The sequence below is a fragment of the Acartia tonsa genome, chromosome 1 (assembly GCF_053477335.1).
Source record: "Acartia tonsa isolate MP-2025a chromosome 1, ASM5347733v1, whole genome shotgun sequence".
In the NCBI taxonomy this organism is placed as follows: Eukaryota; Metazoa; Arthropoda; class Copepoda; order Calanoida; family Acartiidae; genus Acartia; species Acartia tonsa.
The window spans coordinates 46,475,615-46,500,441 of record NC_137260.1 but is presented as its reverse complement, the minus strand read 5'-3'; the positions used below and the strand labels follow the sequence as shown (position 1 = coordinate 46,500,441).

Genomic DNA, 24,827 nt, shown 5'->3' with positions numbered 1-24,827 from the left:
TCATTAGTAATACTTAATTACAATATTTACTTTTTATACAGGTTTACTTATTATTAAGATAATTACCCTTGAAATCAACAAAATTACTTCATGAACAAAATTTCAGTCAGGGTGGTTTAGAAAATGATCATTAAAAAGTTAGAATAAAAATTAAGATAATGTTAAAATTAGGCATCTAAAGGGTCATTATAAAATCACATGGGACATGAAAATGATTAAAGTTGACACTTCATCTTATTTGAAATATTTAATGGGGACATTTTACTACTTTAATGAAAAATTATTAATCATTAACTAGTCCCTGTATCCCTGAACCCTATGGAAAGTAAAGTTCTGTCCAAACAATTAAGAGAATCATTAAAATAACTCTTCTATTATGTAATTAATAAACTATTAAGTGCAAAAACCATTACATTTTACAATATGACGTATAACGTTAAAAAAAAGATTTTAATTGTTTTTAAAAGTTTTACTTTTGTTTGTTAAATGACTAGAATTTCACTTTTCATAATATTAAGGTTTTCTCTTAGTTAATACTAATATATATTATTCTCAAGACATAAGATAAAGCATATTATAAATGTTTTTACACTAATCCTCAATTTTCAAACAATGAGTTTAATCTACAGAAGGAGTTTACATCAAATTATCGCTAATATCTTATCCCTTTAAATCCCTGTAGAAACGCACAAATAACATCCACCTTCCCAAATCACATTTAGCCTCAAAATTTTAGCAGGACCAATGCAGAGCTTTCCTAAAATTACCTAACAATCGGCCCAGATTGTCGATATTTTATTAGACACACTCTTACATGCAGACATCCAGTTACTTTATTGAATTTTGGAAATCGACTAAATGAAATCAACTCAAAATCAAAATCCACAAAAAATGAAAGTTTAACCATTATGCTACTGTCGCACATCAACATTTAAAAAGTCAAGTGCACAAATGTCTCGTACATTTATTGTCCACGGATTTGGACAAGAATTTTGAAAAATATGAGAATATAAAGAATTAAAAGGACTTTAAAATATTAAGAATTGAAATTTTTTGTATCAAGAGGGAAAGCCCAAAAAACTATTTTGCCATGTACTTTTTCATTTTTATTAAATATTATGGATACATTTGTTAATATTTTGACTATGAGTGCACAATATTACTTGTAATAAAATTCAACATAGCTAAAACACTACTGAATTTCGATTATTATCTGCTGGACGGGTCTCGGCCATACTGGAAATTCATGTATAGCACCGTATTAAAGACAAGTCTACGAATATTAAAATAAAATTCAGAAAATTAATACCAGTTTTGTCATCCACAGAAAGATGTCAACAATACGATGCGAGAAATAACTATTCTTTGTACAAAATTGCACTCATTGTATAAATTATTAAGAGTTTAAATTTTCCGAATACAAATCCCTGTGTACGCCTATTGTGTCAAACAGAAAGTGAAGTTTTGATCAATCAATTAAGTAGGTAAACCAGTGGCAGATGGCGCATTTAAGCATTAAAAACGATAATAAAGTGATTCATTATTTGCCTTTTAATTTTTTACAGTAAGCTTTTAAGTGCGCTTTTTTGATATCACTCTCGTTACATTCTTATTGTATTATAAATAAAACTATAAAACATCTATGGGTTTCATATTCAAAGAGAGTTTGTAAGGGCAGAAAAAAAGCATAAAACCATACCTATACTTTTTATGAAAAAAAAATGTAGTCTTAAGACTATTCCAGGACCTTTAAGAAGCTTCACTATAAAGGAGAACCTTATCGGTTAGCGAGATCACAGACAATAAGAGCTTACTACTTTATATAATAAAATAAGGATACTTTAAATACTTGCTAATCTTGTGTTTTAATTGAAACTGATATAAACTGGATGCCTGGTTTTAGGTTTTAGGCGTATTTTGTGATCCTTAAAAATTGCCCTTTCTAATTATAACTGTTCTCAAAGAAAACTTTCTTTTAAAGCTTATTTTATGAATGTAATAAAAGGAGTTTTAGCGGACCACATTGATTAATAGGTACACTTTCTTTCTTTTATGTAATAACTCTTACATATTACATATATTAATCATAAGATATCCAAGTTTTATTTTCAAGAAATGTACTCTGGATGAAGTTAAAGGATCGCCAAGATTTATTTACAAGGAATGTTATGGAAATGTTGATCATAAGTGGTTCACATTTTCAATATATTAACTTACATATTACATATATCAATCATAAGATATTCAAGTTTTATTTTCAAGAAATGTACACTAGTTAAATTAGTGCAATAACATTTGTCAAAGGATCGCCAAGATCATTGTTTTGTATGTAATTTATTATACCTATAAGATTACTTAGACTCGTTCACTGCTTAGCTGAAAGACTTATGATATATTTGGTGATGAAATGTTCTCTTTCTCCCCTATTAAAAAAAATCAGTCCACATATATTTTCCACTCTGTCTGTTTATGATTAATCTATTTACTTGCTCTAGTATACATATTTATCATAAATTATTACCTAGGTATGGATTTTCACTTTTAGCTTTTTAGTCCAATAACAAAACACATTAGGTATTATGTGTGATGTACATATTTTGGAAATGTAACTTGTACTTAATTTTACTATAATGGCAGTGCACTTAATTTCACGTGTCCGGCCTTTCATTTTTTTTATGAGGAATAAGAAAATTGATTTACTGACACAAATTTGTAAAGAAAATATAGTTGCAAAATATTTCCCGAGAAGGTTTTAGGCTATTTTGTTATTATGAATAAGTCTGGGTATGGTTTTAGGCTGTTTTCTGCCCCTCCATATCCCTTCGAATTTAGAGCACTGCTAGAACCTATATATTTTTAGGATAAAACATGTAAGTTTTTAGGGAAACCCTGATACGTAAAATGGTTTTCTAAAATGTTGGTATAATCTCAAGAAAACTGTTCTGGCAATTAACATTTCATAACAGATTCATTCTCAGTAATTATTTCATAGCGACATTAATTCATTGTATTATTTACTTGTCTTACTTGAACATGCATTTCTTATTTTCACCTTTTAGTAGCGAAGCTGTTTAATAGGTGTTTGATGCCGTTTGTCCTTCTCTAGCGTTGCTAGATAAATATATGTAAGGAATTGTAGAGAGGAGGGAACATAGGACTGTAAATTACACCAGTACCCAAAGTTTTATAAGCACATTATTTTATTTGTGGGCTTTAAACATTTTGGATACTTTTATTTTAAATTTTGATTGGTTGTTTTTAAACCAGTAGTATCCAAACTTTTCTACCAATAATTTTATTCTACACATTTGGTTATTTTGTTTAGAATCATTGGGGATGTTAATCCATTTATTTTATGATCAACTTCGTTATATTTGGTAGCATGAAAAGTTTTCAAGCTAAACGTTTCATTTTTTCAAAATTATTTTTAGAAAATAATAAAAAATGATAGATAATCAATGCAATAGGTAATCATTTAATGGGGTATTAAAATATAAATATGATTTAATTAAGGTCAAGTATAATATTATTTCTAAAAATAAATATCCTGGAAAACTATCCTTAATTTCTGTTTTTTTTCTCGAGGATTAAAGACTTTTATTGTTGTCAATACATAATAATATCTGGATCATGGAAAGAAAACGAAGTAGCGGGTTTCGTCGTAGTTTCTCAGTAGCTTTTCTCCTATTTCTAGCCCCTGCTGGGCTAATTTCTTAATCCTGCGGGGCAATCTTTAACATTTATAAAACCTAACTTAACATAAATTTATCTATCAAAAGCTACTGTTAAAAATACGACAAACCCCACTACTTCGTTTTCTTTCCATAATACAAAATTTTATGATCTTCAATATTTGAATAAAAGATTTTTTTATACAGGAAATCGCTCTATTTTAAATATAATTGTAATGAAGATATTTGGAAGCTGGTTTGTATGATTATAGAAGTCTGTGACAGTGTTCTGCCATTTCTTTCATAGTTTTACCCACCAGGAGGCCGTTATGCTCCATAATGCTCTGCACAGAGTTATACCACCAAATGTTACAATTTTTATTAGGCATGGATACTCTATAATTACGCCAGTCGGCATTATGGTATATCAGTGGATTTTAACGTATATAACACCCGTTCAAATATAATAAAACCCTCTTACCAAACCGTCATCCTATATTATAAAGTAATAATTTTTGTTGTCTGAAGCTAAAGATCTTGGAAACTGCTTGTCCGAATTGATTTTACTTTTCAGAGAAGCTTTAAAAATGTCTTTGAGTGGTTTTAGGCTATTTTATGACATCCTTCACCCTCCCTTTGGAGGCTCTGGGTCGAAGCAACTGAAATTTTTGAGATAGGAAAACGTAGTTAGCATTAAATCTTAAAATTAATATTGAGAACGCTGTAATTGGATAATACCATCCTTGTTTTTCAATTATTTAGAGAAATCTTTGTTTTATCCGGCCTTTTTTTGCAATTAGTACACTGGGAATCAATTAAAAATAGATATTATAATACCATTTTGAAATCAATTTAAACAATAAACTATTTAAAGGTCATCATTGGTTAAAAATAATATAGTGTTGTAATTGATACTGTAATTTAGTTAGCCTCATTTTGGTTCAGTTTTGTGGTTCTCTGAAATATGGAACATTTTGTCAATTTCTATTTAATATATTTATTGATTTATGCTTGTGTAATACCTATGAATTTTTGGTCTAACAGTTTCTTTTCCATTGAAAAGCTTTTTGTATTTAAAATCTATTTTTCAATTTAAGATCTAGTTTTTAGTGAGATTATTAGACTATCCTATTATATAAAGTAGTAAGGTTTTTTGTTTGTTTGTTGCCCAAACTACATAACCAATTGAGTCCTTCATTTTATGGAAGCTTCACATAGGTCACGGGATGTTATTAGGCCATTGGAATTATAGATTTTAGTTTTTGTATGGTTTTAGGCTATTTTGTGCCTTCTCAAATTCCAAACCTTTCAAATACAAAGCTTCTAGATGCTAGGGGCGCTAGTTTTTAATAACGTAAAGGAGAAATTTTTAATTTTTGAAGAAAAAAGGCACATGTTTATTTAGTCTTAATGTTAAATTTTTTTTAACAAAATATAAGGGTAATTTAAATGAAGTTGGAATCCTAACCTAAACTTTTATCTATTTCAGGATGACGCCAGACAGTTCTTTTCCCTGGCCGCAGCACCTGGCGAGGATGGCAAGCTCTCCTACGAGCTGGGCATGATCATGAAGAGATTGTGGGCGGATGCTGGCGTACAGGCTTGTTTCCATAGATCCAGGTAAGATACGTATTTGTTGACAGACCCTAATAGTCAGGAAGGGGAGGGGACATTGGGCTTTTTATTACACTTGTCCCCAATGTTTTATCATAACGTTTTCATATCATAAGATATTATTTTGAACACAATGATGTATGGCTTGATTTTAAGATACTGGCTGGTACGATTTTAGTTTACTTTTATTTTAGTACTCAATGTAACGTACATATTGTAATTTCAGAAAATATTGATTTTTATGTCTTCCCTTAACAGTTAAGGCTTAACTTATGTAATATGTAGTACAACTTACATAAAAAGGAAACCCGTTAAAGCTTTTTTGCAAACTCAAATCCGTAAACCATAAAATAATCGTGCAATAAAAAAAAATAAATGATAATTGCAAGATTAGGATGTTTTATTTCAGGGATGATGTTCTTAAAAAGATATCAACAAAAAAATCCTCTAAAATAACGTTAACGTAAAGTTGCTTAAAAATATCTGTTATACCGTTTATAACGAACGATAAGGTTAAATTTCCCCTGATTTTTTTGAGTTTAGGGGGGTAATTGTAAAAATATATTTCTAGGTATTAAAAACAATACCTATCATGAATAAGCTTATGCTATCAATGTCAATTAGTAAAATAATAAAAAGAAAACTATTTGTACAACACTCAATGAATGTGAACAACTCATACAAACTGACTGCAATGAATATGTTTGTGTTGTGTATTTATTATCAGGGACATTGGGCTTTTTAATTTACAAGTCCCCAAAGTTTTCTCATTGGTTGTCAACTTTGAGGACTATTACTTAATTTTAATTGGTTGTTCATATAGTTGAATATCCAAACGTTTCAACCACAAATAGTAATCAACAGATGGGGTAGTTTTATGTATCATCATAGGAGATTGACATCAATTTATCGGCCATTGCCTTATCCCTTTAGATCCCTGACTTTTTTCATACATTTCTTTATTGGTATGTGGAATATACATATGTGGCTTGGGTAGGGAAAGATATTCTGAATAACAAAGTGGGATTAGAAATGAGCTATGCTAAAATGGATAACAATTTTAAAATTTTGTTAAGCAATTGTATTTTCAAAGAAAGTATGGTGAAACCGCTTTTTCTTCCGTTATATGTTTGCTTGTAAAGCAACTGTCATGCATTTTCAATAACATTTCTGTAACTCATAGAAAGCTGAGTTTTTCAGTGTTGATTTTCTAAAAGTGATTCTTGTGACATCTTGGGAAAGTGTTTAAAAAAAGATTTAAAACAATGATAAATACAAAAACTCACTTTTGTGAAAAATATCTAACCATAACTCTGCCTAACATTTTTTAGTATGGCTTCGATTAATGTCCGGTGGATTAGAACCGGTTATCAGCCACACCGAATAATTATGTATTGAGTCGAATTTTCCACGAATATTAAGATAAAAATCGGTACTTGCTTACATGTGGTAGACTTGAGCACCGAAAACCCCCCCCCCCCCGCTTAGTTTTGACAAAAATCAAAAATAAGGGGGGGGTAGTTTTTTAATGTCTGGAAAACGGCAAGGAGGCAAAAAGCACCGCAAGGCAAAGAATTAACCCCCCCCTTAATTTTGAAGAAAATCAAAAATAAGGGGGGGGTAGTTTTTTCACTGTACAACATGCCAGAAAGTTGAGTGAGGTAAATCAAGTAAATCCAGTATACCAGAGGGGAAACCTTATTACGAGATATTCATGTTTTGGGGCGTAATTTCCTTATTTATTGACTTTGGCCAGTAAAAGGTTTTAATTTTGCGCAAAATTAAAACCTTTTACTGGCCAAAGTCAATAAATAAGGAAATTATGCCCCAAAACATGAATATCCCTGTAATAAGGTTTCCCCTCTGGTATACTGGATTTTCTTGATTTACCTCACTCAACTTTCTGGCGTGAAAAAACTACCCCCCCCCTTATTTTTGATTTTCTTCAAAATTAAGGGGGGGGGGGTTAATTCTTTGCCTTGCGGTGCTTTTTTCCTCCTTGCCGTTTTCCAGACATTAAAAAACTACCCCCCCCTTATTTTTGATTTTTGTCAAAACTAAGCGGGGGGGGGGGTTTTCGGTGCTCCGGTCTTCACATGTAAGCAAGCACCTAAAAATCTTGAAATTATTACCAGTTTTGTTATCCTGGGTCGTTCCGTCGGGTATGACAAAACTGGTTTTAATCTTATAATTTTTTATTTTTATATTCACAGAAAGCTGTCTATATTACTATGCAATAAATAACTATTCTAGTTATTATTTCTCTTATCCTACAAACGTTAAAGTTAATTATGGAAGTGTCAACCATGTTATTGGAACCTGACAATTTGTTTTCATTACTCACAGTTCCCCCCCCCCCCCCCAAAAAAAAAAATATTACCCTCTTTGAAACTGGGATAGATCAATGGCGGAGCAACAGTTTTTAATGCTGTATTATTTGTTACTAGCGACTGCGGCCCTAACATTTAATGTCTCAAAAGGTATAAAGTTAGCAGAAAAATAGCTTAAAACCATCCCAAGACATAAATCTAAAATAACTTAGCCTAAACCCATCCCCAGATCTATGGGAAGATATCTTAAAATAGAGAACCCAATCGGTTCAGTATTTATCTTAAGCTTCAGACAAAAATCTCTTACTACTTTATATAATAGAACAATTTCTTATCACAAGAAAAAGAGTTTTTTTTTAACTATTTTATATCCCTATTTCTATATTCCTGGTTGACATCAAACTAAGTTGTTTACATGAACTTACATTATTACTATTTCTTTAGAATTTATCTTATTCTTATTTAAATAACTTCTGGGGAGTAATAGAAAATAGTACAAATATAAAAATGATTCCTATTATGGACATTATTTCAATTAACCTTCTATTCTATTTGTTAATGGATGTCGTCAGACTATTTTAATCTTCTTTCTTTCTTTGATTAGATGGATTTACTTGGATCTTACACCAGATTATCATATACTCTAATAAACTGAAACTTGTAGCTGGCTTAAGTAACTTTCCCACCTTTCATACCATTTATCTCTTCCCCTCTCTTCTTACTGGATGAACAAACTAACCAATAAATGATTTCCATGTTAGCAATCTAAATTGACGACAAATTTTCCCGTCATAAAATCCTTGTATTACCTAGGGCGAAGCCGTTCAATATTATGATTTTAAACGTGATTAAAATAGCAAACCTTCTACGGTTATAATAATCAATTTACAAGAAGAGATTATTTAATTAGTATTTTATGAAAATAAATAATGTAGGTACCTACTATTATTTTTACTGGAAAATTCAGGAAGCACATTGAAAAAAATCTAGGAAATTACTAATGGGTATAAGAAGAATTAATTTTATTTCTAACATAAAATTAGATTTACAGGTCAATTCATTAGTGTATATTTGACTATAAGATAAAATTTTGTTTTGATGTACTATTTTGATTTTGATTCTTGCTATCTTAATTTTAAAAAAACGTTCAAAGGCACCTAATACATATAATGCCTTTCAATTTCCTGATAACCCCCCGGCCCCACCCCAAAATTTTCTTACAGATTAAAGGGAAAGGGATATTTTTCGTTTGGGCTAGGTTAGGTTATATTCGATACTGGGTAACCCCTTAGAACCAGGACACTACAAGTATAGATCTTGTAGGATGGTTTATGCATAGAAAAAAAACCACCACTTATTATTTAAAAGTAAGCGGAGAGGAGGCTGAGATTTATCAGTACGCAACCGGCATCAAATGCTTTTTCACAACTTAGTTTTTGTATTTTTAGGGAGTATCAGTTGAACGACAGCGCTGCCTATTATCTGAACTCACTAGATAGAATCTCAGCACCCAACTACAGACCAACACAACAGGTACACATGTCATTTAGAAGAGCACGCCCCTTAAGGCCTCTTGGGGTACTTGAAATTAGTGGTGGGTGGGTGAATTTTTTTTTTTTTTGGGGGGGGGGGGGTTCTTTTGTGGAGAGACTCACTAGATTGATTCTTCGCACCGAACTACAGATCACAAGGTACACATGTCATTCAAAGGACCAAAGCTGCTCTGCATTTAACAGTTACATTTTTATTAGTGAAATGTCCTATGTTGCTTGTTTACAGAATTGTGTAATTCTAAAGTATAAAGTAAATATAAAAAATCAATAGTATCCTGATAAAAAAGTAACAACAGGATGTCTTTAACGAAGGAGTTCGCTAACCCCAGAACCGATATAGTTCTCCTTGACAGGGTAGCTTTTCATAGGTACTGGGGAGGCTATGACTGATTTGTGGGAGGGTACCAACACCCTCCAAAGAGAAATTGCCGAAATTATAAAAAATATTGAAATTTTCCCGTAGCCTTTAGTTTTAATAAAAATAACAAATAGATTAGACAGCACTAAATTAAGGTAAACATTTATATCATAATGCGGCTTAAGTCAAGTATTTGTTCTTAATTTTTCTAAATATTTTAATATTTAAGGATGTTTTGCGAACAAGAGTAAAGACAACTGGAATCATCGAAACACAATTCAAGTTCAAAAATCTTCATTTCAAGTAAGTTTTTGCTTATTACGAGCAAAAAAATCTAAGTGATCGGTTTATTTAATAGTGGAAATTAAGTTCTTTAAAATAGAAACCATAAGAATAACATAAAACGTAAAACCTAAATGCATCTTGAATTTCTTTCAAATACATTGATTAAGTTAATATAAAAATATTTTTAAGAGTGTATTATATGATCTGATCATGTGTGGCTGCTCCATAGAAACATTTAGCAAACAAGACACGTATAACAAACGTCGAAAATAAAGATAGCTAGTACTTTATATTTTGTACATATAAACGATTGCGCCTCTAGCATCAAGTGCCTCTGTATTCAAAGGGCAGATAAATAGTAAAAAACCATCCTGGGACCTATGTGAAGCTTACCTAATTTGAAGAACTCAATCGGTTGAGTAGTTATCGAAATCTTAATCTACCTGACAAAAAATCTTACTACTTATTAAGTTTAATTTCTTTTCTCTCCAATCCCTCTATTTCTTTCCCTCAATTTATATTATGAGAATAGGTAAATATATATCCTTATATCATGGAAAAAATACACTTAAATTAGTACAGCATGACCCTCGAAAAAGTATTTTTAAGCATCTGCAGCCCTTATTTCTCAATGAATTATAAAAAAATGCTTATGTCCTTGTTCTCCATAGTATTCCACATAAGTAGATATAAAAATATTTTTTTTACCTCCATTAACACCGGAGATTTTTAGAGCTAAAGTTTTGAAAAAGTGACAAAGAAAAAGAATTTTTTTTTGTTTCTCTTATTTTTTGGATGGTTATATTATGTTTTTCTAGCAACTGAATAATGATACACAAAGAAAAACAAGTTAACTAATTATTTCTTTTTTATTCCACCAAAAAATATAAATTTTTAATGGCAAAAAATACTAGGTACTGAATGAATTGATTATTTGCAAATTTTAGGTTATTTATTAACCCTTATTTGAGAAAAGGATTAATTATGACAGTTGCTCCGCCTACTTTTCTGACATCTCAATAATTTAATAGGGGGTTAATTAAGCTTTTTAGACAAAAAAATCATTATGTTTTAATTTTATTTTCTTTATAACTTTTTTGTTATTAAAGTTAGGATTGTGAAACAAAAACTTTTTTCCTGCTATATTCATAAAGATTTATTTGGTTTTTTAATCTTAAACAATGTTGCCTAATAAGTAAGTTTTTCAAAATATCATTAAACTAAAAAGACTCAAAAAATATGTGTAAAAAAATGCTTTTTACTCAAAAACTAAATTTTTTATTTCATTTTTGTATAAAGTTACTGCTAGTAACAAAAATAAAAGGATTTCTACCTTAATTTTGCTAAAAAAGTCGTTTCATGTTAAAAGTTACTTTTTCCTCAGTCACTTTTTCAAAACTTTAGCTCTAAAAATCTCCGGTGTTAATGGAGGTAAAAAAAATATTTTTATATCTACTTATGTGGAATACTATGGAGAACAAGGACATATGCATTTTTTTATAATTCATTGAGAAATAAGGGCTGCAGATGCTTAAAAATACTTTTTCGAGGGTCATGTTGTATATATATATAGACATATATAGGAAGTGGTCTAAATAAGCTACCTGCTTAAATATCTATAGTTGTCGATGGGTGATTGCATTTGCAGGTTGACACATTTGCATTACATCATGCGCAACTAGGTTGTACTCGCGTGTTAGGATATTATGGCACATATATCAATATTAGGCAGGATTAGATATTGTAATTCTTTATACTTCCTAGATCACTTGATCATTTTCAGTACTTATTTTTTTCTCATGTTTATGCCTTTTTGAAAAGAAAAAAATGTAATACTTTTTAACTTTTCTACCCACTTATATTTTTCATAATGGTTATTGTCATATGTATTGTCCTCTAGACTAATCTATGTTTCCAAAACGGTGTAGCAATTGGATGTCTATCTGCCAAAAAGAGTAGGATGTATATTTGTCTGTTTTATACAATTTTGCGTGTCTTGGCCATTTTTCAACGAACTTTCCAGTGAAATCAGCTTAATAAATTGATGAGCTAACATGCATTGCTTTATGAGTTATAAGAATTGGTTGACCTAACAAGAATTTTAGAGAAAAATATTGACTCTGATATTATTTAGTGACAAACTATCAATGTACTTTTTTATTGCATGTGTGTGTGGGGGGGGGGTGTTCTGGACATGTGTGTATAATACAAATTTTCTATTGTTTAGCCATAATTTTTATAACAAATTATCATAACATAGATATTTTATCAATCTTATCAGAGATATCCGGATAAATAAATATTTTTTTTTTATGAAAAAGGAAATTTTTGCCTTCATTTTAATTTTTTTTGCATTTGATTAAAGACATTTTACGTGACACTCTTAATGCGCCTTTTTCTTTGTTTTTATAAAAACAGCACAAATTAACTAACATCTTTACTAAAGTATTTGTTGCTATTAAATTTAGATTAAAAGTAAAAATAAAAACTTAATAGAAAGTTGATTCATACAAAGGTCCTATTCTTGCATTTTCATTACCCACTTAACCATCCGTTAACCAATCGCGCGCGCACGCACACACACACACAATCTTGACAACCTCAATAATTTGTTTAGCTAGAATTTCCCATAACTGTCCCCGGTTGGGATTTTGTGGCGAGGCATTCCATGCTTTTTAATCCGAGACATTAATATGATAAAATTTCAGGGGTAGTAAGGTTCGGTTAAGTTGCAATATGCACAATATTGTATCCATTTTTCATAACAAATAATGTTTCCAGTTAACTTCGAAACCGAATGATTTCCGCAGTATTAAAACCTGTTCTCATCCATACTAAAAAATCATGTATAGCATCGTATAACACATTTTTCCACGAATTTTGAAATAAAAATCATAAAATTAAAACCAATTTTATTATTCTGGGCCTTCGGCCCCTCGGGGTTAACAAAACTGGAATTTATCTTATATTTTTTACTTTTATATCCGCGGAAACCTGTCTTTAATACGATGCGATAATTAACTATTTCTTCATCCCTGTTAAATATATTAATCTTTCCATATAAGAATGAAAATAAGACATCGCCATTTTTCTGGATTGATACGCGAGACGTTGAAAATTAAAAATGTTAAGGACACAAAAAAACTTAACAATTTGTTTTCAAGTTTTTTTTTGTGTTGATTTCGCAGCCTTGATAATGAATGGCATCTGAAGTTCGCGGCTTAGATTTCATCTGTTTTTTTTTTGGATATGGAAAAGTATTCTGATTTTTAATTAAAAGTAATAAGATATCATATTTGTCTGTCTGTCTTTTCCAAGACACTAACAACAAAACCGATATGGTTCTTGATAGTAGTTGAGGAAGGGTTTCTTTAGTATCCCTCTCCACCAACCCCCAGTCGTTGTTTCATCAAGCTAAAACCAACAAATGATACACAGACAGACATCCTATTTCTTGAATTAAATCTTGAATTAATCGGAATAATCATTTTAAAATATTAACAAAATACCAGAATTAATCCCTCTAAATATCAAATTAATAGCTCTTAATATTAGGATTATAATATTTATGAAAATAGGTAAATTACATCAAATTAGATTTTATAGATTAAAACTATGTTGAAGGATAAAAATCCATGGTTGCATATTAGAAAAATATTTTAAAATTTAAAGATTTGTGATGTTTATAAGATACTATAATTGCTGATGGTTTACAGGAATTTAGGGCATTTACCTATTATCAATAAAAAAAAACCTAATATTATATCTTGGTTTAATTTGACTTTATACCTTTATGTCCTGTCATATACTTCTATTTAGTTTAAAAACTAAAAAATTTTTCTGGATGCTAAATCAATTAAATTCTTTAGATAGTTTTCTCTATAAATACGTTTTTGCAATGAAGAGAAATCCATTTTAAAAAGTAACTTCGCTGTCAATAGAATGGATATAGAATAAACGTGGATATTATGACAGGGGAAAAATGTAAAGGGGTAGTTTCACGAAATGCATTTGAACTTAATTTAGTGAACCGCATATTTTTTCCTGGTTAATTGGTTAATCTACATTTATATGGCATATATTTGAAAGAATTTCAATTTTCTACCACGTAGTTTTTAAAATATCAAGACTTGAAAATCGTCCTTTTAAATTGCATATATCACAAAAAGACGATTTTCAAGTCTTGATATTTTCAAAACTACGTGGTAAAAAAATGAAATTCTTTCAAATATATGCCATATAAATATAGTTTAACCCATTAACTAGCAAAAAATATGCGGTTCACTAAATTAAGTTCAAATGCATTTCGTGAAACTACCCCTTTAGGTTGCTAACATGGACATTATTTATTAGTCAGTTCGTTCATCCAGAAGGATGTGAGGGGATGGGGTTAAGGGTGGGGGGGTTAGCCTGCTACAAGCTTTAATTTATTAGAGTACACGATAATCTGGTGTAAGATCTAAGTAATAATTCTATTATTATAAATGATATGAAGAGTTTAACTGACAATCTTGTATTTGGAAAAAATAAGTTGGTTACAAGTAAAAAGTTGATAAAAAAAAATTGGCAATTTAATAGTTATTTATCGCATCGTATGATAAACAGCTTTCTGCAGGTATAAAATTGTACAATTATAAGATTAAAAACAGTTTTTTAGCCCCGAGATGCCAAAGACGCAGGCCAAAAGTTCTGGTTTTTAATCTTATAATTGTACATTTTTTATTCGTAGGATATTATGCGATGCTATACATAATTTTTTCGGTGTGGCTTAGAACCGGTTCTAGTCCACTTGATATTGATCGTTTTCGAAGCGATACTGGAAGAAATGTTACTTTGTATAAACTTATGATTGCAACTGGTCAGTAGGTTTTGATATTAAGGATCAATCAAGTGGAAAATCATTTATTCCTAGGGCCGCCATTCAATTGGTGTATTCTCAATGTAGCATAAAAATTAAGATTTACTCTTTTGTTACACCTTTCAAATAAACTTTTGTCTCGAATTTATCTGGAATTCGAATTAGTTTTAGAGGAATCGGATCTATTTTTTAGACAATTTGATAAAGAACCGAAAATGTCTTTTTTTTAGCAATTACAGTATAGTAAGGGGGGTGGAACCCTGTGGGACATGTTTTTATTTCCCTTTAACCTAACCAAACGTAGTTGTAGATAAAGAAAAACTTTAAATATGGTTAAATGTTAGTTATTTTTAATTCTAAATAATCTGCTGTTAAGTTTGGCAACTGATTCAATTTAACATCATTCTTCCCTATACACAATTTACGTTGATTTTTTAAATAAAATCTTGTTAGGACTTTTAGAATTAATTTGTTTCCTATAGAGATGCAACTGTAATAAAAAAATTTTATCTTTTTGTTAATTAAATTGAATTCCTGAAATACTTTTTATTTGGGGGGGGGGGGGGGTGGGTATCAATGTTTGAAAGCCTTTTTTACTGTTTTGCTCCTAAATTTGGCATATAAGTAAAAATGTATATTTTATTCATTATATTTTTATGAGTTTTAGATACTTTTTTGGTCCCAATGGTATCAGGTTTAGATACAAGCCATTTTTTAGACTTATTTTTACCCTTCTTTTCAGAAATTTACATTTCTGCTGTCTCTTTGTTATTCAACTCAACGCAGAAAGGGAGGCAAGATCAAGATGACAATTTTTCTCTACTCTTTTTATCTTTAATTTAACATCTTAAAACAGCTTTGCTACGATTTTGGGTGATACGTTCTTGTTTCTTATTATATCATTATTGGAAAGTATTTTTTTTTATAGGGAAAAATAGTAAATCTTTTTAGTTGTTTTTTCTACTTATGCGCAATAATATCTTGGATGAAGATTCTGTGAAAGCGGCTATAAAGCAGTTAAGGAGCGGTCTATCAGTCCATGTTATAGAATATTTACATGTCTTAAGTTAGGGTAATCTACACATTAAAATGCAGACCTCTATCTATGATAACCTCGAAATTTTTTTATGAACTTTCTGACATACCTGCAGTTGCAGACGGACGGACCACCACCACTAGCTAAAAAAGGTTAGAATGGGATTGGAAATATCAACTGGTTTTTTTTACCAGCGGCTGCGCTCTTAGCATCAAGAAGTTTTGTATTCGAAGTAATAGGATAAGCAGAATAATGGCCTAAAACCATCCCAAGATTTATCGAAATATAAATCAGGTACTTGTATAAAGATTCATAGAATGGAGAACTCAATCTGTAAATTTTTTTCTTAATCTGTTACGGCATATACAAGGATAAAATTAGATAATTCAAATAAATCACAGGAATAGATTTATTCTATAAGTGTCTCTCACGTTGGCTAAGTTATAAACATGCAATTACACAAACTTATCATGTTTTTTTCTGGTGTTATTTTTCTGGTGCAGTAAGTAAACAATTCCTGTCTTTCTCGTGCGTAAAGGGTTAGGTTAATTTTTTATGCAGCACCCGATTTTTCTGAAACACTAATAATATATTCTGTGTTATATTTTTAATATTTTTTGTGTTTTTTCAATTAAAATCTTCATTTTACCAACGAATTTTTTTATTAGTAACATTTACCAATTTATTTATCACTACAATACTTACTTAAACAATATAGTAAATAACTTTAATACTTATTTTCCTCTCAAATTCATGATACTGCTTTACTTTTATACTATATTAACTTTAATTTTTAAGACAGTTAAAGTAGTCGTATTGTAAGGTTTTAACTTAACATTAACAAATTAGTTCGATTATCTCATTCGGGCTCTGTAGGTGTGTTAAGGGGGCTGTAAGGCCTGTATAAAGCTCCATAAGTTAATTGAAATTAAGAATAGAATCTGAACTGAACAACAAAATACTCCTACCTTTCTACTAAATACTATAGAATATGATACAAAATAGCTTATACTTAAGTACTACATAATAATTTTATATAAATCTGCGTTCAAAACATTCTCGCAAAATATTTTGAAATTTCTCTTTTGTGTCTTGTCTTGTTATAAACAAGGATGACAGTTTGCATAACGGGTAGTAGAGGAAATAGTATAAATATAAATAAAATGAAGTTTTTATGTATGTACGTTTAAAAAAATATTTTAGAGTTGTTTTTATGAAAAGATCTTTAGGGAACTAAAAAACTAATGTAACTTTTCAATTTATAGTACGACATTACCCTTCTGTATATTACAATTAGTGGTTGAAACGTTTGGACACTCAACTAAATTAACCAATGAAAAGTCCCCAAGGTTGTCAAACCTACGAATAAGAAAACGTTATAATAAGACTTAAGGGACTAGGTAGTGTAATAAACTGCCCAAAGTCCCCCTCCATCTCTGTTGTTTTGTCTTTAGAAATAAGATCTGCTCAGAATAGAAAGGGTAATATCAAAACTCAAAAGGAATCTTTAACAGACGTGTGAACATTAAGTGTTCCTAAGAAACAGTAGATTTAAATAAACTGAAAATTAACAAAATATTTGAGGATTGGATTCTAAACACAAGCACTTTTCTCTTTTGTATGGCCCCATCTAGTTAGTGAATTTATTTTTGTGCTATTTATTGTTTTTAAACAGGGAGGGAGGAGACATCAGGCTGTTTATTACACTAGTCCTCAAAGTTTTATTATAACGTTTTTTTATTCGCTGACTCAACAACTTGAGGGAAATTAATTGAATTTTGATTGGTTGGTTAATTAAGTTTATTGTCCTAACGTTTTAGCCATTAATTGTCATCTACAAAAGAGTATTATTTTTGTGTTTCATCATTAGGAATGTACCTCATTTTTCAGCCTTTGTCTTATTTTTTTAGATCCCTAGTTTTTATCAAAGAAAGCCATAAATTAGCAGCTTTATTATCACAACTTTAAATTAAAAACATCAGAAATAAAAGATGAAGCCCTTTTCTTCAATTTATCCCCTATTTCCTCCCCCTGTAACTACAAAATATATACATATGCGTTATTTGTACATGGGAATAGGGAAATATATCAACGAATATAGAACAAAGTGTTTCTAAAATACTGTAACCTTTTCTAAAAAAGTTTAGATCCTAATAGACGCAATAAAAATTGATGTCCATTACTTACGTGTTTTCAATTTACCTATTGACCTTTATTGCGAGATCGCTACCATAATTAATCACCAGACACTTAATAAAATCTTTAAAAATTGGTGTTATTAGTTGAATTGATAGGACATATATTCTTAACATCTTATATACCCTACATTATTTGTAAACTGAGATTAATAGAAATTTACAGAGAGACGGGGAGAAAATGGAAAATAAAGGGGGTAGTTTTACTAATAAAAGAGATTGGGAATGTTTTTGGAGAATTAACTTTGGATTTTAACATTTAGAGTTATTAATAACTGTTTTTTTTTTCTCATTTCATCCTTAAAAGTGTTATGAAAATAAGTAGGTAAAACGTTTAACAAATTTAATATTTGTCCTGTGCTAAATAAGTTTTATGATTACTACACCCCATTTCCGGGATTTAAAAGGGGTTTAAGAAATTCTTGGTGAAACTTTATATTGTATTAGTAGACAGGGGTAAATATTAATCATTTTATTTTGTATAAATATTGTATTTGTTGCGCCTTAAGTTATTTTTAGAGGTACTAAGAAAGTTAGAGGTTAACATAAAGAGGAAATGAAAGAAGTTAGACGCAAAAAACGATTTAGAATACAAATAATACAAGAACCAAATTAATTAAAATCGGGGGAAATATTTGTCCCTGTTTTGGATTACAAGTTTGGGCCACCTAATGAGTCCCCCATATGTTGGATTCGGATTTGTCCCAGGGGCCAAATACGCAAGAAAATTATTTAATAAAGGTCACCATCTATTATTTAATTCAGAACATATTTAATTTGCCCTTCAAATATTTCATAATTTGGGGTTTGGTGTTGTTTAATTTCTCTATGTTATTTGATGATAATGATTACCAACAAGTACGTAATGTCAGCCAAAAATATCATATAAATGTTCATAAAGGACATATAAAATACATTTTAAAACCTTCAATGGAACTAAAAACCAAATCCAGTCATTTCAAAAAAACGAAAAAGCAATAAAGTTATTGTGAAAAATGTTTTTTTTTGTTCGAAAGATTTTGTGTGATAGATATTGTCATCAATTTTATATTTAGAAAGACATTACAACCATAAATTGAACTATCAAAGCGCAGTGGGTTATAAAGAAAAAATTTATCCATGGGGAACGAGGCTAAAATAGTTATTAGACATTTGATACATTTTCCAGTATGGCTTCGAAAACGATTAATATCCGCAGCCATACTAAAAAATTACGTATAGCATCGTACTACAGACAATTTTTCACAAATATAAAAATAATAAAATTAATACCAGTTTTGTTAGTACCAATATAATTAACTTACCCTCACTACACATAGATTTTAAAGCCATAACTGAACCGACGGACAAACCAATTTTTAATAATAGCCCCGCTACTAAAAAGATTGAGGACAAGAATAAATGATATAATCTTACAGGAGAAAGAGAAAAATGTGAAATGCATTATCACGAATAAAAGGAAATGCACTATCATGGATAAAGGGGAAAAGGAGAAATGTAGAGATAAAAGGATTTTCATTAGTGCTGAAACGCTACTCTTAAATTGTACCTGCAGCTCAGTAACACTGATTAACACTTATTAAATGAAACTAGTGGCCTCTCCCCTTGCATCTAGGGACTCCCCCCAAAGGAGTAAGTGGGCAGATAGATAGCATAAAGCTATCCTGGAGCCAAAAATAAGGCAAAACTACAGATTTCGAAATCTAATGCTTCAGAAAAATCCTTACTACTTTATATACCTAATAGGATATCTAACATGTTGGTAGGTTAGTTTTTGTAAAAGGAAACTTAAAAACAGCCTATTATAAAACTTTGTACATTATTTTTCGTTATAATAACACCCAATTTACTTATCCTTTTCTCCTAAATATTTTCTCTAAAGAAGTTGAAAGGGGTGAACATTGCAATATAATGATGTTTTTATGCAGCAGATAAGCCCAACATTTTTTAGGGAATTTAGAAAATGTGTTTTCTTTATAAAGTCGTTAAGATAATTCATATTTTGTCCTAAATACAAAGTTGTATCACTTTGTTACAAAATGAATTTATAAGTTTATACTTTATTTCATATTTTAAATTCAAATTGAGTGTATTTCATATACCTATTAAAAAAATATTAGTTTTCTTGAAGATAAAAGCAATTTTTTTTACTTTATTATCTTAATACATTGCATATTCCGCTTCTCTTATTAAGTGTTTTGTTATGCTAAAGCAATCCTATCATATACAGCAGTAAGGTTTTTTGTTTGTAGCCTAAGATTTTAACTACTGAACCGATTGAGTTATACATTTTAGAGAATCTTTACATAGGTCTTGTTAACCTTTCATTTTTCTTGGAATGGTTTTAGGCTATTTTTTAATCTTATTCATAGCTTCTATATGCTAGGGGTGCAGCCAATGATATATATAAATTAAAATAAAATTGTGGTATCAGGAAAAGTGACTGAAGAAATAACTACAGTTATAGTACTTTATATAGTACTAATTTATAATAAAATACCAACAATAGATCAAAAATGTGTTTTTTGACATGTTGTATCATCCCGCTATCCCCCTGGTTATTATAAACATAAGTTGTAATTTCTTTTGAAGTAGCCAGAAAATTTCAAATATTTAAATTTTTAGAATGTTTGATGTCGGTGGCCAGAGATCAGAAAGGAAGAAATGGATTCATTGCTTTGAGGTGAGTGCTCATTGTTTTTAAAGTAGCGCAGCTACTCTATGTAGGTTTATAACTTTGTCCTTCAGATACTCTTCATACATTATTAATCACTAGCGGCTACGCCCCTTGAGGCCTCTATTTTCTTGGTATGGTGATGTTACCCTCCTCCAAAATAGATATAAATCTTCCCAGGACCTATGAGAAGCTGTAAATGAGAACCATATCTGTTCAGCAGTTAGCGAGATCCTTCGTTAAAGACAAATAGACAGAAAGAAATCCTGTTACTTTATTTAAGGATTAACGGGTATTCCCTCTAGAAGCCTCTAGGGTAACTTAAAGAGACACATGTGTTGGGTCGAATTTATCATTATAAATGTTAGTCTTTAAAAAAAATTATGGTGTCATTTTTTTTTCTCCATAAAACAGTAACTTACCTGGACCTTATTTTATGTTAAGACTGAAAGAAAATGAGTCTAAAAATAGCATGGATAAAATGTAATTAGCAAAACAAGTTTTAAGTTGGAACTCGTAGTTATTCATAGGAAAAAAACGTATTGATCTAATTACGTTAAGAAGTTTGTTTTCTAAGAATATGGTAAGTTGGTACTATTTACTAACAATTTTACATGTACTATGTTGGATTTCAGAGAGAGAGGGGACAATGAGCTGTTTAATCACTAGTTCCCGAAGTTTTATATTAACGTTTTCTTATTTGTTAACTTATAACTTAGGGGACTTTTATTGAATTTTGATTGGTTGGTTCATTAAGTTTAATGTCTAATCTTTTCAACCCCTAATTGTTATCTACAGAAAAGGGAATGTTGTGCAACATCATTAGGTATGTACATAAAATTGTCGGCCATTGTCTTATCCTTTAATATCCTTGAATAGATACACAGAGAGAAAGGCATCCTAACTCTTTCATGAAAGATTTTAATCTTAATTTTTTAAAATTACTAATATTTGTATTACAGGGTGTGACTGCTATCATATTCTGCGTTGCTTTGTCTGGTTATGATTTGGTTTTAGCTGAAGATGAAGAAATGAACAGGTTGGTTAGTTTCAAGTTTTATCCTCCACCCTGTAGTTAGAGAAGGGTGTTAAAATCATGCTAACGTTGTTCATAACGTGGTAGTTCTACGAAATCTTCTTTGATCTGCATTTTATATGGCATAAAATTGAAAGAATTTTTAATTGTTAATGTGGTGCATATTTCACATTATTTTATTATTAAGAGCTGCATTAAAGCAAAGGGGGGGGGGGCGAAAGTGACACTTTTTGAAACCAAAACTAAAAGTCAAAGGAACTGTGAAAAAACGGCGGCGCAACCGCCGAAAACCGCCGAGAAAAGGCAACAAAAATTACGGCGGGAAACGGCGGTTTTCGGCGGTTGCGCCGCCGTTTCTTCACAGTTCCATATTGTACCCCTATAAAGCAACTGCCATGCAAAATCTCAGACCTGTAACCCTTTTTTTAGTTCAGTTCCTTTGTTGACTCTTAGTTTTGGTTTCAAAAAGTGTCACTTTCGCCCCCCCCCCCCCTTTTTAAAATTGCTGAAAAATTGTAAGATTTTTATTTTAGATTTAGATTAGATAAGTTAGATTTAGATAAGCTGCCCTACAAAAAAATGTACAATTGACTATATGTTGTTTTTTACCAAACAAGCAAAGAGGTTTGGGGAAAGTTACATAAGATGATTTAATAAAAAAATCTGCCTCATCTTAATGATTTCATCTAACCAAAAAGGCTAAAATCATATGATGTTACTATTATCTGGTTTTTGCCAAGTCATTTTGAAATCAAATTTACCCGTTAGGGTTTTCAAATGATTTATTTTGTAGATTTTGGTTTAAAAATAGGTTAAAGATTCATAATGTTTAAAATAACTTCATATTGGCTGAAGGAAAAAACATAAGTAAACATAGATAAAATGGATAATAAATGCGTCTTTGCATCAAAGCTATTTTAGTGCCTTAATATATGCTTAATAATCCTTTTGAATTTAACACTATATGTCTGCTAATTGCTATTTGTTATCCTTGTTTTCGTGTTGGTAATCAACTAATTTACTTTCTGAACTTCCTAAGTATGTGAAAATTTTCTGTCACAAATCTATTTTCATTTTCTCATGGAATGGAATTGTATTTTCGTCAGGAATTTAGGAATAGGCAATTCAACAATAAACAATGACATTGCTAAAAAAAGTAGGAGTATGTCTGTCTCTCCCTTTAGATCTCAAAAAAGCAGTGGTTTATAACTATCAGATAAGTTTCATATGGTTACATTCTCCCTCGCAATAAGTGATCAGTAAAAAAACTAATCCTTAAAATAAAGCTTGCCTTTTTTCTTTAGCCGTTTAAGATATTTTATCGGACAATAGTATTAAATAATACTTAAATCCATTCATGATTTTTACTTTTCAGTGTCTCTTTTGTATAATTTGACAATTCGTTTGTTTCTGAATTTACTTGTCTTTGGCCAATTAGAGTTTTTATGTGAACTTGATAATTGCACTATTAACTCTCTCGGTTTTTTTCGTGGATTTCTTATCTAATTTTATCTACTAGTTAGTATTTATATATTATATTGAGACTAACATATGCTAAATTGATTTTATTGTCCAAGAAAGAAACAGCATAACACAAAAATCATTCCATTGCAAAAAAGGCGATATTTGGTTTAACTTTTTTTCAAACATTGTAATTTAAATGATACGGTATTAAATATCCATTTATGCTAAATTTTGTTTGCTTAAATACCTCATGGATTGACAAACGGAAAAAGTGAATTATAGAGCAAATGTTAATTCGCACATAAAAAAGGATATAAGAATTTATAAAAAATATTTATATGCCTTTTTTTTTTTTTTTTTGCATAATCGACGAACTAATAGGTTGAATAATCAATGCATTTTTGAAAGAGGCTTCTTAACAAACATACAATCAGCCCTCTATCTTCAATAGCAACCGAGAAAAATCACATTTCCATTATTATATCCCTGATAAACAAAAATAAAATTGGACTAAAAACATTTAATTTATATAAAAACAATCTTCCCCCTTGTTTTCTTCATTACTTTTGTAAGCACAGCAGCTCTATAGGTAAAGATTATTGACAGGGTATTTTAGAGAATTTTGCAGAGAGAGACGGGACTTAACAACTCTGGGGACTATAGTGAATTTTTGATTGGTTGGTTGATTAAGTAAAGCGTTCAAACGTTTCAACTACCAATTATAATTTACAAAAGGGTTAGATTTTTTATCATCATTGTAGATGTACATAAATTTATTGGCCATTGTCTTGTCCCTTTAGATCTCTGGGAATACCCTGATCATCTGAAACTACCCTACTATGTATAAAATTTTATTCTTTATATTTCCTAGCTGCGCTACTTTGATAATTGTTCTTGTTACATATATATCTTGATTAATTAATCTCGTTAAAGTGTCAGCTGGGACTAGTTGCCTTTATTTGTCGGGGAGACAAGGTCTACAAAACAAGAACGATAATATTAAAAACGGATAGGGCAGAACATTGACATAATTGCCAACTAATTCTATTACCTATTTTTTTTAAGTAGTTTTATGCTTATTACGCATTGTATACTTTCGCTCAAAACATATTCAGGTTAGTTGAATTAATAGCCTCCCATCCACCCCCTGCAAAGGCTTGAAACAATAGGAATTAAAGTAGCATGTTTAAAATGTCAGTTATGCGCCCACAGACAAACCATGATATATAAAAGTTTCTCTTTCATGGTTTCCTATATATTTTAGCAGATATTATTTGCCATTATTTGACCGTAATTAATCATTTTATTGACGCACCTAGACTATCATTTTATACAACTATGCTATGGGATTTAACAAATAGTTATTTAAATGCAGAAATTTTTATTTTGTTTTTATTATATTAAATATATAAAATAAAACGGGAATAGTCCCTTTCGTGACATCGAACCTTAAGGAGCGATTTGTCGTATTTTTAAAATTGCTTTTTATAGGTTATTTTAGGTTGGGTTCGGTTATATTGGGTCAGGTGATTGCCCCACAGGGTTATAGCCCCCCGCAGGGGCTAGAAATAGGAGAAAACCTACTGTGAAAAATACGAAGAATCGCCCCTTAAGGTGCAATGTCACGAAAGGGACTATACCCAATAAAACTTATGTTTGACCAATTTAAATGGCTGGAATAACGTTAGCAATCGCTAAGTAGGGTAGCGTAGCAAGGTTTAATATTCAACCCAGAGGGAGGGGACAATGGCCT

At 30.4% G+C, this 24,827-nt stretch overlaps 1 protein-coding gene across 4 annotated transcripts in view; it reads left to right on the top strand.

Annotated features, from left to right (window-relative positions):
• Window positions 1–24,827, top strand: part of Galphai (G protein alpha i subunit) — a 79,629-nt gene that overhangs the window by 3,942 nt on the left and 50,860 nt on the right. For all 4 annotated transcript variants that reach the window (XR_013880460.1, XR_013880459.1, XM_080163664.1 and 1 more), the window contains exons 3-7: window positions 5,161–5,291; window positions 9,064–9,148; window positions 9,756–9,829; window positions 20,526–20,583; window positions 21,537–21,613. Coding sequence is in view for 2 of the 4 variants with exons in the window: in XM_080163664.1 (XP_080019790.1) it covers window positions 5,161–5,291; window positions 9,064–9,148; window positions 9,756–9,829; window positions 20,526–20,583; window positions 21,537–21,613 (425 nt within the window). In the remaining 2 variants the exon portion in view is untranslated. The remainder of the gene's footprint in view (window positions 1–5,160; window positions 5,292–9,063; window positions 9,149–9,755; window positions 9,830–20,525; window positions 20,584–21,536; window positions 21,614–24,827) is intronic.